General features: G+C 33.6%; 1 protein-coding gene across 1 annotated transcript in view; it reads left to right on the top strand.

The window, feature by feature from the left end:
- PIGK (phosphatidylinositol glycan anchor biosynthesis class K) overlaps nucleotides 1-15,952 on the top strand; it is a 132,671-nt gene that overhangs the window by 71,588 nt on the left and 45,131 nt on the right. The window contains exon 10 of the mRNA XM_044238490.1: nucleotides 13,546-13,630. Coding sequence (XP_044094425.1) covers nucleotides 13,546-13,630 — 85 coding nt within the window. The remainder of the gene's footprint in view (nucleotides 1-13,545; nucleotides 13,631-15,952) is intronic.

Genomic DNA, 15,952 nt, shown 5'->3' with positions numbered 1-15,952 from the left:
GTAAGGTAGGTATGCATTTTACTTTGAGAATGACCACTAAATTAATAGAAATAGAGGAAATAAGATAGAGTACAGAAGAAGAAATGGAATTAAAAAAATCAATGAGGCTGCAAAGGAGTGGAAGGTGAAATAAGAGAAGACCAGAAAAATAGAAATTACAAAGTAAGAAAACAAATAATTACAGTTATGTTGCTTATAAGAATACATTTAAATAAATGAGTTTTAGTTAAAAACAGATCATTATATTAGGATAAAAACAACTCTAACTACAGGCAGAAAATATAATGACATTAAATATCTGAAAATAAAAGAATTACTGGGCAACTGGTAACAAAAAAAAACCTTACATTTATGTAAATATCAGAAAAATAGACTTAAAGAAAAGGCATTTGCAAGCATAAAGAAGGTAACTAATGGTTAAAAGTTTAACTCATTAGGGAGAACATGTTAACTGCAATACCTAATAACAGAACTATAATATTTTTTAAATTTACATACTTAAGAGTTTGATAAACTCACCATTGTAAAAGATTTTCATTATCACATTATCAGAAACCTTTTTTCAGAAATTGATAAAAAAAATTTCCCCAAATGTTTTTTTTTTTAATTTTTTTTAAAGATTTTATTTATTTATTTGTCAGAGAGAGAGGGAGAGAGAGCGAGCACAGGCAGACAGAGCGGCAGGCAGAGGCAGAGGGAGAAGCAGGCTCCCTGCCAAGCAAGGAGCCCGATGTGGGACTCGATCCCAGGACGCTGGGATCATGACCTGAGCCGAAGGCAGCTGCTTAACCAACTGAGCCACCCAGGCGTCCCCCCAAATGTTTTTAAATTAGAATATGAACAACATGATTAATAAGCTTGATCTGGTAGATTCAACAGTTAGAGAGTAAACATTCTTCTCAAGCCCAAATGTAATATTTTTAAAAATTGACCCATGGGGGCACCTGGGTGGTTCAGTTAAGTGTCTGCCTTTGGCTCTGGTCTTGATCCCAGGTTTCTGGGATGGAGCCCCGCATTGGACTCCCTGCTTTGTGGGAAGCCTGCTTCTCCCTCTTCCACTGCCCCCTGCGTGTGTTCCCTCTCTCACTGTGTCTCTTTGTTAAGTAAATAAATAAAATCTTAAAAAAAAAATTGACCCATAGTTGGTCAAACAAGCATGTCTTAAAAACTATAAAGTGTTAGAATCTTATGAACTTTTTTCTTTCTGATCACCACATCATTGTTACAATCAATAGCAAAAAAAAATTGTTTAAAATATATATCTGTGGAAGTTCTAAAACACATTTTGAGTAATTTTTAGGATAAATAAAATGTCAGTGGAAATTTTAAAAACTCTTAGAAATGAGTAATAATGAAAATACTAAACATCAAAAGTAGTAGGATATAGTTTCTGATTCTGGATAGGATGAAGTAATTTGCAGTAGCCTTATGTGATCCCTCCAAGAACAACTAGAAAAGATAGACAAAATAACATTTTTAAAAGATTTTATTTATTAATTTGACAAAGAGAGATAGTGAGAGAGGGAATACAGCAGCAGAAGCAGGAGAAGGAGAAGCAGGCTTCCTGCCAAGCAGGGAGCCCTATGTGGGGCTTGATCCCAGGATGCACGTTAGGATCGTGACCTGAGCCAAAGGCAGATGCTTAACAACTGAGCCACCCAGGCGCCCCCCAAAATAACATTTTTAAAGATATCAGAGAAGTACAGAAGCAATGAGGACCAAGAAGCTAAAAATCCAGATTTGGGAAAACTTCTCAGAGGTGACCTGAAAATCTGTAGCTACTTTTACACTGGGTTAATTTACTGATTTGGGGAATAGGTCAAAAGTTGATAATCTGAGTTGGTCCAGGAAGTTGGGTCATTGCTTGTAGACAGAGAAATCAGTGGAATTTTTGGTGATTGTGTGAGTAACACAGTTGTCATTCAATCACAAAACCAGTTTCCCTTTCAAGATATTTACCTCAGTCACATGACCAGTTTTCCCTTTCAAAATATTTGCCAAATTCTGAAACTGAAGGAAAGCTGTTGCTCAGCAGGAAACCTCTAAAAACCAGGGCTGAATTTACTAGTCTTGTAATTCAAGGAAATAAAGGTCTTCAGGGTGAGAATTCCCTAAGAACATACCAGTTGAGGGTTGACAGTTATGGGACAGTTATGGGGACAGTAACACACAATTTGTAATTATTTTTCCTTTTGGGTATACTTACTGATTCTAGATGCAGCAAGAACAGAAATTGGCAAACTATTTTGCCTTACCTCGCCTGCTGCCTATTTTTGTAAATAAAGTTTTATCAGAAAATAGCCATATGTGTTCCTTCATTCGTTTAGATATTGTCTATAGCTGCTTTCATGCTTTAAATGGCAAAGTTGGGTAGTTGTGACAGAGATTGTATGGCCCAAAAGCCTAAAATATTCTCTGGCCCTTTACAAGAAAAAGTTGTTCACCTCTGCACTGGAGAAATCTGGCTGGGTTTGGTCTCTGATAAGGGTCGCTAATGGGGACAGTGACCAGTACAACTTTCGGCAGTTTGGTGGGCCTAGTGTGCCTAATTCTGAAGCTACACAGGACAACAGGACAAAAATCTAAACCAGAAACCTTTGAAAAGCATAGTGGCATTTTCTGCAATCCATTGGGTATTGAGGTGACAAAGACCTGCAGGCTTCAGTTTGAACCTTGAAGGTCCTTATCATAAGAATGGGGGCAAATTAAAGGTAAATGAGTCTTACTAAAATTGTAAGGCAGTCCGAATTCAGTTCCGTCTCTCTGGTTGAATGGAAGTGATCAGACCCTCACTCTCTAGCTGCCTAGCAGAGGAAAGTGTGGATCTTTACAGATGGGAAATAGGATTGCCAATAGGTTTTTAAGTTTTTATTTATCAATATATTATTTCCTATGTACAATCAATGAGAAATTACTGGATACATACAAGACAGTATATTATAACCATTTACCAAGAGTAAAACAAAAATAAAACATGATAGAGAAGTGGACCAAGAAGTGATCCAGAACTTGGAGTTAGTAGATAAGAATCTTGTAAGTTCATATTAAATAAACCATGTTTTTAATATGTTCAAGAAAAAAAGGGAAAAATTCTTGAAAACAGATGAAAAGTTAGGGAAATACCAGAGAATATGAATATATCTAAAATAATGCAGTGAATATTCTAGATGTGAAAAAGGTAGTATCAATGAATGGCTTAATGTCAAATTGGATGCATCAGAAAATAGGATTAGACAATTAGACAATTCAACAGAAAATATCCAAACTGAAGCAGAGAAAGAAGTAAACAGAAAAGATAGTCAGAAGCAGTAGATTCAGTATAATATATTATGTATAGTGTCTTAAACTGGAGGACAGATTGAAAATAGAAAAGATTCAATAGTTAGAGATAATGAGCAAAACTAATGAAATACATCAAAACACATTCAGCTAATTCTGCTAACCCTAAACTAGATGAACCACAACTTGGCACATCGTAGAATGCTGAAAAATCAGAGAAAAATCTTTAAAGTCCACCAGAGAAGAAAAGACATGTTACCTTTGATACTGACATAAACAGTAGAAACCAAAAACAATAGAATAACGTGTTTAAAGTGCTAAAAGGAAGAAAACTTCTAATCTATAATTCCATACACAGCAAAAATATCTTCCAAAAATGAAGGTGAAATAAGATGCTTTCAGACAGATAAAACAGGATTTGTTGCCAGTGCACCTGAACTAAAATAAAAATAAATGGAGTTCTTCAGCCAGAAATGAAATGATTTTAAAGGGAAACACAGAAACTCAGTAAGGAGTGAAGAGAAATAGAATAGGTAAGTGTATCATTTATAATAATCACATATTGATGAGACAAAATAAAAAGATTCTGTTGAGTTAAAAAATATTTGTAGAATTAAAATATATAACAATAATGCAAAACAGATAGATAAGTGGAAGTGTAAAATACTATTCTTACTGGAGAAATGGTAAATGTAAGCAGTTTGATTAGACTAACAAGTCGAAGTTAGGTGTTCTGATATACAAGGTAACTGCTAAAATGATAAATATATGTATCATTACCACGTTAAAAGAGGAAAAAAAGGACTAATAAGATATTTGGTTAATTCAAAAGAAGAAAGGAAGGAAAAGAACATCAAATAGATGGGAAATAGAAAATAGTAGTTATAAATCTAGCTATATCAGTTAAGAAATTAAATATAATTAGACCAAATACCTCATTTGAAAGAATAGGTGGTCATACTAAATTAAAAACAAAACCCCCAAATGAGAAGTTTTCAATAGGAGGGCACAAAAGTCACTTGGAATGTGGCTAAAGTAATATTTAGAGGGGATTTAGGAAAAAAGTCAGTAAAAGAAACAAGTTAACCCTTCAAGTAAAAAAACAAAAAAAACAAACTTGCTCTTTTTTTCCGCCCAATTGTAAAACATATATACCCTCTCCCAACAAACTGCCAGCAAACAGTAGGCTTAAATGGTTTTTCCTTCTGACATCTACCAAACACACGTTGAGTTGACATTTATGAACAGAATAAAAAAAGAATCAAGCATGCTACTTCACTCATTCAGTGGAACTAGTTATTTTTAAAACCAAAACTAGATAAAAAGAGTATGAAAAACGTATAGAGCCAGTCTCACCTATGATCACAAATGTATAAATCTTTAATAAAATTAAAGTCCAGTACATTATAAATAAAAATACTTCCTGACCAAATAGAAGTTCTTAAAATTGCAGTGATGGTTTAGGATTATCATTACACTAAATGAGAATTATTTTGTAATTGTTTCAGTAGATACACAGAAAACATTGGACTGAAATTAATCAATCAACAATGATGAAAAGCAACATGGCTTAGAAATAAAAGGGAGCTGCCTTGACTTTATAATGGCCATGTATCTAAAGCCAACAACAAATATTATACTTAAGATTAATCTTTATTTATTTATTATTTTTAAAAAGATTTTATTTTATTTTGAGAGAGAGAGCAAGTGAGAGGGAGAAAGAGACTCCCTGCTGAGCAGGGAGCCTAACACGGTGCTCAGTCCCCGAACTCTGGGACCATGACCTGAGCAGAAGGCAAACGCTTAACCAGCTGAGCTACCTAGGTGGCCCAAGACTGAATCTTTAGAAGCATCTCCGTGCAATTCAGACAAGATAAGGATGCATGCTATAATTTCATCAATTCATCACTGTATAAGAAGTCCCAACTAATGCAAAGAAGACAAGGGGACAAGGGAAAAGTTAGGAGATATAAGTATCAGGAAGAGACAAAATTTCCCTGTTTTTTTTAACAGAACGTGTAATAGAAAAATCTAAGAGAATCTCCCATTTCATAATTATTAAACTTAGTAAGAGTAGAGAAATGGAATTGGGAAGGATGTCACGCTACCCAAAGCATAGCAAATTTTAAGAGATTGATAAAGTCTATTATCATATTAATAGTATGTGATATTAATATACTATTAATATATTAATAATTAATTAATAGTTTATGTAATTAATAGTATATTATATTAATTAATATTAAGATAATTAATAGTATATGATATTAATAATATATGAATATCATATAATATATATGATATTATCGTATCATATATAATTAGAGTCTAATTATAAAATTAAAATATATACAGTAAAAAAAAGTAAACAACGTTAAGAGGAAGTGAGTGGAATTATTTGCAACACGTATGTCAAAGAATTCTGTCCAAATTATATATAGAAATCTGCACAATGATTTAAAAAAAAAAAGACAAGCCAATGGAAAAATGACCTAAAGAAATATATTTGGAAAAGAGGAAAGACTTTTTTTCAGTGACCATTTAGATATGTTTTTAAAAAATAAGTATAAATTAAAACAATGAGATACTGTTGTAGAAAATTCCGAGGTAATGATGGAGGGAAATGGAAATGTACACATTTCTGGGGCCAGCATAAATTGATCCAGTCCCTTTGGATAGCAATCTGGTTGTTTCTAGCAAAATTTAAAATGTGTGTAGTTATGACCTAGCAAATCCATCTTATAAATTATTACTCCAGAATAGGCACTGGCAAACTTTTCCTATAAAGGACCAGATATTAAATATCTTAACCTTTGTAGGTCATACAGTCTCGGTTGCAAATGCTCTGCTATTATAGTGCAAAAGCAGTCACAGATAATATAGTAACAGATGAATGTCTGGTTCAAATAACTATAGATGCTAATGACCAAATTTTATATGTTTCATTTGTCCTGAAATAGTTTTCTTTTTAAATTTATTTTTCAACCATTAAAATATGTACAAACCGTTCTTAGGTTATAGGACATACAGAAACAAATTTGGCCCATGGACTGTAGTTTTCATGTGTTGTAGAACATCTCTTGCACATGTAGACAAAGCCTAGAAGGATATTTATTGCAACATTATTTCTAATAATATATAATTGAAAGCAAATGTCCATTAATATTGGAATATCTAGGTAAGATGGAGCATTTTTATATTATGCCATATACCTATTAACAGGAAAAAACTAGGTTGATAATCACATTGACGTGCTTGGATTTCAAAAACAATATTAAATGAAAAAAGCAAGTGGCACAGTTTTATATAGAATATAATTTATTAATGAAACTGTAGATATTCTACATACTTTTCATGCATCACAGGTATGTATGTAATAGCAAAATAAAATGGCTAGAATAATACACATATAACTGTACTTATGTGTACCTAATGGAGTGCCTACTGCAGGGTAAGTGCTCACTAATTTTGACAGGCTCCCTCTGACCACCCTCACGCTGCTATTTTATAATTATTTTGGACTCTACAAAGGTAATTGCTTATGTGTACACAAGTTAGCTGGTTTTGTGAACTTCTGGAAAGCCTGCCTGCAGCTTCTACCAGATAAGAGGTTACTCCTGAAGTCCCAAACTAGAGCTTGGTTTTCAGGGGTTTTGTTAAAACTGCTTGACGGAGTTACTCAGGAAGATACTCTTTTTTAACTGGTGTGTGCATTTTTATACCATACTGCAAGCTGAGAGAAACTAAAATGCATTTCAACAGTTGGACCATAAGTTAAGGGAGCTTAATTCTCTTGGGAGTTAATTCTCTGGTTTTTGTACCTCAAATTATGTATCTTTCCCCCGGCTCATCTTCTTCCTTGTGCTTCTTCAAAGTAAGTAATAGTCAAGGTTATGTTTTATTATCTTCTTACACAAGTTTTTAGTTTGATAATTACAAGATTGATGATGCTGCAAGTTTGGGAGGGGAATCTCATTTCAAGGAAGATGATACATTAGATTGTTATCTCATGGTATAACCAGTATTCACCAAAATAATCTTCAATGACTCTTGGGAACTTTCTGGAGTTGTAATAGCATTTTGTGTTTGTCTCTATTAACCAATACATTTGAGTTTCTTTTCTCACTTCTTTAAACTTTTAGGAATGTCGTAGGGCCAAGATTTGTCAAGTGTATTTGTACAACAATATATGTTGTCAATTGTATAAATGCTTGGGCATTTTTTAAAATACAGTTTTGGAGTGGAAAATTTTCCATCTTTTTTTGCAAAACAGAATTGTATTAAGAAGTTGATTTTGTTTCTTTATATACTTCTAGTTTCAAGTAATGGCTTTGAGTTATCATGTTCAAGAGACTACACAAACTTTGGCTAGCTTCCTGTTTTTGATACGTTTTGAGAATTTCTTCTTAGTGATTTTGAATTACTGTAGATCATGTGTCTTGAATTATTTATTAATCTCCTAAATTTTTAGTTTGTACTTGGCACAACACAGTGTCTCTGCTTTCTTCTTTTTTGACGGGCGTATTTCCTATGTTTGAAAAGTTGCCTTGGTGTTCTGCTCACAATAAGCTTTGTTATGTTATATACAAATAATCTAATCTCAATAGAGCAATAAAAAATAAAAATCTTGCCTGTTTCTGAATCAAAGATGTATGGACACAGTAAGTAATTTTACAGTGTATTTCAGGAGTGCTTGGATAGCACTGAAAGATTTTTGAGGGCACAGTGACAGAATTAAAGAACACGAGATGAGGGGTTGTAAAGACCAACTTAATAGGTGTCAGAATTTTGCCAGGAGTATTTTATTTAGTTATGCAGAGAACTTGGATAATATTCGGTTTGAGATGGTAGCATCACTGTATTGGATCCAAAACCCTTTTATAGTATAAACAAATTCCACTTACTGTGGTTTTCTACAAAAACAGTTTTAAAAAAATAGTCAAGTAAAAAAGGAATGCACAGATTTTCCACATAGAAGTTATTTAGATAGATCTTAGTGAAAGATCTTGGGAAAAGATAGTAGAAAAATTACATCCTATTAGGAGGTACTCAAAATATTAAATAAAAGGAATTCTAGGATGGCTTTAAGAAAGAGAACCTTTCCATACTGCAAGAGAAAAATACCCAGTTTCCTTAGGATGGCAGATATATATATATATATAGATATATCTATATATATATGTTGAAATTAACATTTATAGTTTTCTCCCTTTCTGAATTACTGTAAGCATGAACTACTTGATCAGAGGCCTGGCCTCTGGATTTGGGAGATGGGGCTTAGAAAGTGTGGCTGACCTTAGGTGACAATTTGAGGAAAGCACTCATTCTGAGAGAATGGAAGATATCTTACAAGGGGTGGGAATGGGGGTTCCTTTGGAGGCTTGGTGGTAAAAGAAAGAAAGAAAGAGCTGAAGAAAAGGGTCCAAAGGAAATAAGATAGTTTTTTTTAAAGATTTATGTATTTATTTATTTATTTGACAGACAGAGACCACAAGTAGGCAGAGAGGCAGGGGAGGGGAGCGGTGGGGGGGGGGGCAGGCTCCCCGCTGAGCAGAGAGCCGGATGCAGGGATGCAGGGCTCGATCCCAGGACCCTGAGATCATGACCTGAGCCGAAGGCAGAGGCTTAACCCACTGAGCCACCCAGGTGTCCCGGAAATAAGATAAAGTTTTTAAAAGACAAATTATTCCCACCACCACAACCACCACAAAAAGTACCATTTTTTAAATAATCTACACTTCACTGTAGCCACAGAGGAGGGTGCTCTTGAACTGAGAAACCTAATAAGCCATCTGATCTCTCTTCTTATCACAAGGTAACCTGAGATTGCTGATTCTGGAGAAAACCAATACAAATAATCTTCAACAGAAAAAGAAGCCAGGATCTGCACAAAATTGCTGTAAAAAAACAAAATTTAAATAACACCTTCTAAACATACACACACATAAACACACACACACACACACACACACACACACGGAGAGAGAGATTATGAAAGGAAAAATAAAAACAGAAAGGAAAAACCATAAAGTGAGAAACCTGAAACACAACACTCGAACATGCATAACCTATATTAAACAACCAATTGCATTATGAAAGGACACTATGAGTTGGAGTTCCAAAACTCACAATTGAAATGGACAAACAACAGATGTATGAAACAGGAGCTGATTGAACTCTGGAAGGAAATTGACAGAAAAAGACAAAAATCATTTCAGAAATGAAAACTAAATTACAAGGTACCCAAGGGAAGATAGATATTACCAAAAGTTCAGTAAGAGACGTAAAGAAGAGAAATGAAAACGAGTCAAGAAAATGAAACTGAAATAAGAGAGCTGAAAGGATCAAAGAGAGAATGATAGAGAAAATTCAATATATTTAGTTGAAGAACTGAAACTAGAAAAACAAATGGAAAATGAACAGACATAACATTTAAAATAATAAACTTTTCTGAAATAAAAGGGGATCTTCGTCTCCAGTTTGAAAAGGGTCCTGTGTGCCTGGGAGAATTGATCTAGAACAACTGACTTAGCTGTATCTTATGTCTGAGTATTAGAAGTTAAAAAGGTTAAAAGGGCACGCAGGCCTCCAAGCCGAAACATGAAAATAAGTTTAAAATTTTAAATACATTAAAAATGAAAATAACTAAAATTGAAAGAAAATCAGCTTTGATACCACACTTCTAGAACATATAAAGTAAGAAAATGATAGACATTTTTAAGAAATTCAAAATGAGAAATAATTGTAATTTATTATGAAAACACTACATAAGCAAAAAAATCCCTAAGTCCATAGTGATAAGTGATACAAAGATTACTTGTGAATTATACTTAGAGTGGCTTTTTAAAAATGTCCTGTAGTTATTAAGAAAATTTTCAAACCTACCCTTGGTTGATGCATGCTAATGTGTTTAGATGTAACTGTCATGATATCTGCAACTTACTTTCATATGTTTCAGAAAACAAATAAAACAACAACAACAAAAAATATAGCAGTGTGTCTGGAATTTTTCATGCTAACCATTTGGCATTTTTAAAATGTCACTGAAGGGGCACCTTGGGTGTCTTAGTTAAGAATTAAGCTCAAGTCTAGGGGTGCCTGGGTGGCTCAGTGGGTTAAGCCGCTGCCTTCGGCTCAGGTCATGATCTCAGGGTCCTGGGATCGAGTCCCGCATGGGGCTCTCTGCTCAGCAGGGAGCCTGCTTCCTCCTCTCTCTCTGCCTGCCTGTCTGCCTGCTTGTGATCTCTCTCTGTCAAATAAATAAATAAAATCTTAAAAAAAAAAAAAGAATTAAGCTCAGGTCTTGATCTCAGGGTCATGAGATCAAGCCCCACATCTGGCTCCACACTGGGCAGGGAGCTTACTTTAAAAAAAAAAAAAAAAAAAAAAAAGAAGTCCCTCAAAAGAAATTGCTAGATTTCCAATATTTTTGTATCTTTTACAGTTACTGAGAAACATTTTGTGAATTAAATGTATTCCATCTTATGCATTGTTACTTTACGTTTTTGGAATAAACAAGGAAAAAGTGTCTTTTTCATATTTCTTTATACTCTTAGAATTACTGCAGTGATTTAATCTTTATTCATTTGTTTCAAAAGATGTTTATTGAAATGGCTGGTACCCTAACAGGACTCAAGTCAGTGACACTGAACTGTATTGAGTAGTCATTGTGTTCTTCCCCTCCACAGACACACAGTAAAAAAGAAACAAACACAACTATATGCCAGTTTCACTTAGGTATCTCTTTGATGATAAAGGAAAAATTTTTTGTTGAATAATTTTTTTAATAATTGAATTGTGAGTTTTTATATACCCTTGATACAAATCCTTTTTCAGATAACATGATTTGCAAAAAATTTTCTTTTATTCTGTAGGTTGCTTTTTCACTTTCTTGATAGTGTCTTTTGAAGCACAGAGGTTTTAAACATTTTTTTAAAGATTTATGTATTTATTTCAGGGAAAGAAAGTGGGTGCGAGGGGGGGAAGTGCTTTTGGATAAAGAGAATCTTCAATTGGACACCCAATTGACAGAGCCACACAGACACCCCAGAAGTTTTAAATTTTGATGATATTCAATATATCTGTTTTTTCTTCTGTTGCTTGGTATGTGTTTTATATATCTAAAAAGGTAGATGGATTTCTTAAATGTACATTTTAAAATTGTACATTTTAAAATAATGGTTTTTTTTGTAATAGACATTTTATTTTATTTTTAATCATGATAAAATGCAATTTATTAGTCTGCTAGGAATGACATAATGGAGTACTACAAACTGGGTGGCTTAAACAACAGAAATTTACTTTTTCACAGTTCTAGAGGCTAGAAGGCCAAGACCAAGGGGTTAGCAGTATTGGTTTCTTCTCAGGCCTTTCTCCTTGACTTATTGATGGCCATGTCTTCCCTCAGTGTCTTCATTTTAATCTCTGTCTTCCTCTGTGCCCTGATCTTCTCTTCTTATAAGGATATTATCACATGGGATTAAGGCCTACGCCAGTGACCTCACTTAACCTTAATTACCTCTTTACATACCCTATTCTAACTCATATTCTGAGGTACTCTCTCAACATATGATTTGTGGAGGGGACACAGTTCAACCCATAATATATATGTAAAATAAAATTTACCATTTTAACCATTTTTAATATCCAGTCCAATTATTATGAACCATCATCACTGTCTATTCCAGAGCTTTTTTCATCTTTTAATAATGAAACTACCCTTTAAACAGTAACCCTCTGTTCTCCCCACCTTTACCTCTGGCAACCACCATTCTGCTTTCTGTCCCTATAAACCAATATTTTAAGACCATTTTTTTTCATCATGAGTGAGTCTTCAAAATTCCCCCAAATTAATTATTTTTATACTAATTCTGTAAGGCATACACAAGCCTTTACCTAGTTAAGAGGTTCTTTAAGCTCTTAAATCATTGGCAAAATTTTGTCCTTTTTTTTTTAAGGTTTTATTTATTTATTTGGCGGACAGAGATCAAAGTAGGCAGAGAGGCAGGCAGAGAGAGAGGGGGAAACAGGCTCCCTGCTTGAGCAGAGAGCCCGATGTGGGGCTCGATCCCAGGACCTGGGATCATGACCTGAGCTGAAGGCAGAGGCTTTAACCCACTGAGCCATCCAGGTGCCCCTCTCCTTGTTTATATGCCTTTTTTCTGAAGAGTTTCCACATTTCTCATCAACCATTCCTTAACTGCAGCCCTAGAGACTTAGGCCAGTCTTGTTTGGTTAGTTTTCAAGACAAATTAAGGCTTCTGTTTTTAAAATTTGACTTTTAAATCGATAAGTTCCTTTGTAATTTACAGAAAAAGATGGGTAAAACAGGCTTAAATATGTTTAGGTGTATTGTTTTAAAATCTAATGGTTATTTCCTATTTCAAAAAAGGGTCAATAATTTTTTAAAAACATTTTTTTCTAATTCTCTTCATTTGGGGAGATTTTGTTCTTAGACTGTGTACTGTGTACACTTACTGTGTACTGTGTACTCTGCGTACTTACTGTGTACTGTATTTTCTGTATTATGTCATTGCTGCATCTCATTGTAAATGTAGATATTAAAGAAAATATTTCATATAACATGTCTCAGTTATTGTCTTCATTTTCATATATTCATTCAGCAAACATTTATTGAGTATTATATAGTGAACAATGGTTATATAAGAAAGAATAAGACACGATTCCTATCTTCAGGGAGGTGAAAAATTTATCTAGACAGGTTTAAATCATTATGTTTGAAAGAGGAGTAAATAAAGAAGGAATTGGTGGTTGGTCCCAACAGGAAACAGAATGGGGAGCATCAGAGAGGCAAGGATCTGCAAGGCCCAGTGGCAGGCAGCCGGTGGTTGGATGTGGCTGAAGCAATAGACTGGTACATAGAGAAGGAGTTGCTAGAGATGGAGGTTGAACATGGTTGGAGCCAGGTTTTGAAGACCTTTAAATACTGTATTAAAAAGTACACCCTATAAACAGGGAATTCTTAAATATTTTAAGGCACATTAAAAGACAGGATCTGAGAATATTAGATGATATTAGCTAATCTTATTCATAGTAATTAGAGGCATTCTGAATGTACTTAGAGATATGTCATGTAAAAATTATCAATAGGTGGTTTTTCATAGATTTTGATAAATACTGATTATTTCAGAAACATTAAATATAGAATTTTTAATAGTTTTCATATCGGTCATATTTAAATATTTGCCATATTTAAAAATACTATTTACCTGAGCCGCGTGTTTTTAAATTCTTTTTTTTTTTCAGATATGAAAAGGACTGGATGAATGAGGAACTAATGGAACCACTGAAATATGCTGAACAACTTCCTGTAGCTCAGATAATACACCAGGTTTGCTTCCCCCATTTTATTCTTTTGAAAGAAACAAGAGTTTTGATCTTTGAAAAGTAATTGCCTTTGTTAGGTTTTTCAAAATCAATGTGGTATAGCTGAAAGGCATTCCAGGCCATCCATGCCTTTTTAGACTCCACCTATCACAGTTGGAAGTCTCAAAGCACAGTATTAAAAGGCTACTTGCTGTGCATCATGGAATTCTTACTTATATAAAACACAGGGTAAGATCAGAATTATCTTTTGTTCATTACTTAACAACAAGACTTAATTTCAGAAAACTTTCATTTGAACCACTGTAGCACTTGTTAGTGACAAGGAAAAAAAGCTGAAAAATTGTCATTTCTTGTAATTTTTTTGAGTAGCTAAAATAAGAAAACAATCTTTCCTTACTTCTTTCACCCTACCCCATTATCAACTCTTGTAAAGTGTAATTCTAAATGTCATGTGGGCAGGGTTGTTTTTTTTTTTTTTTCATTTCCAGTTATAATGACTCTATCATCCGTTCTGCATAACTGTAATTTTAGAGAAGGCAATGTGGTAGATACTTAAACTAAGTCTAAACTAAGATTTTATATAAATTTTATATATATATATATACACACACACATACATATAAAGTCCGGCTCTTCCCTGGCCAGAATCTGAGAATTTAAATGCTCTATTGACAAGAGTCATGGCCTTCAGAACTATCAGATTTTTCAGAATCTATAGATTATAGAAAATATTAAAAGCCCTTAAATATCAGAATATGTCAGAATTTTAGGTGACTGTTAATTATTATCATGACTCTTTGTAATGTCTGTCAATGAAAAAGATTTTCATTTAGCAGATTTGGTTAGAAGAAGTTCTGGTTTGAGAAACAGGTTTTTACTTTAAAATGTTGGCTATATAGATCTTTTCATTGACATTGAAATTTAATATTAAATTCTATGAGAAATAACAAAAAAAATATGACCAGAAATTTGCTGCTTTGGGAAGCCTATCTGTGTTTGATAATCAGGTCCAGTTTATATGTCAGGAATTCCCTAGTGTTGTCAGAGCTTAAATGACCTAACAGCCTGCAAATGTCACATTTAAAATTCTGTCTTCATGCCTGACTCTCAGCATAAATGAATTAAACAGCAGAGCAGGCAGCAAGTCAATATGTTCTTAACAGTAAGAGTGAGCAATGAAACAGTTTGTGGTTTGTTCGGAATAGGTAAATAGAATCTGCCCAGAGCAGTTCACCTGGAATAAAATCTGAAACAGGAAACAAGAATTAACCTTTAGGATGGTTGACCAGATGAAATGTCAGTCATATTTTTATAGCACGAATGAACCAGTAAACTCTGCTTTATTTAACAGCTGCATTTCGCTATTATACACTGTGTGAATTCAAAGATGAAAATTTTTGACCCTGGTAAAAATTTATGTTATGATATTTTTGGCAATATAATAAGCCATATTAACTTTAACAGCGAATTATAACATTATAATGAAAATTATATATTATGTGAAATTATAAAATTTCTATTTTTAAGAAATTTGCAGGATAAGGATTTATTTCCTTTTATTTTTATTGAATAAAATTAATTCTCTTTTCAAGGGGTAATCAGGAAAGGGAATTGTAAACCAGGCTCTCATTTATTCTTCTTGTTATTTCCTTTTACTGACAGTACTACAATTTGGGGAATGTTATTATCATCTGTCCAAGTGGTCTCTAAGAAATATAGGAGTTACGTTGCTAGAAGTTCACTTTTAAGTGAATCATTTGAAAGCAGTCTTTTCCTCTAAGAAAATAGTAGTACATGTGCTAATTAAGTTCAACTAATCCCTCAAAAACTTTTTAATTTATACTATATCCAAATTATAGCATAATTGTCATATATATGTAATTTCTACTTGTTGCCGTTTCTATACTGTAAGTAACTATTTTCCTCTACTCTTGATTCATGCTGACTTTGGAGCATGTATCATTTCTATTTGAAATAACATTATTTATTCGTATGTCTTTCATCTCTTGTTTGATTGTCTTTCTGAACATTCTTGATTTCTTGTTATTCCTTTCAGCATCTTACCTTGTGCCACATATGCATATACCTGAATGTATGGATATGTATTTTTAATGGTACACTGAGAGTCCGTAGCAACTCTTTTCCCTACTACACAGACATCAGAACCCAGACCCTCTCACTAGCAGCACAGTTGAGAAGCTGCAGGAGAAGAGAAGCAGAGACTGTAACATGAGGAATAACTTGAGAAATGGAAGAGAGAAGAATAGGTCTCTAATTTCTTATATATGTTACTTAAATAGCATTTTACAGTCAGGAGCTAAGAAAA

Source organism: Neovison vison, chromosome 2, assembly GCF_020171115.1.
Source record: "Neovison vison isolate M4711 chromosome 2, ASM_NN_V1, whole genome shotgun sequence".
NCBI lineage: Eukaryota > Metazoa > Chordata > Mammalia > Carnivora > Mustelidae > Neogale > Neogale vison.
The sequence above is the reverse complement of the archived record's forward strand: the minus strand, read 5'-3'. Positions and strand labels throughout refer to the sequence as shown.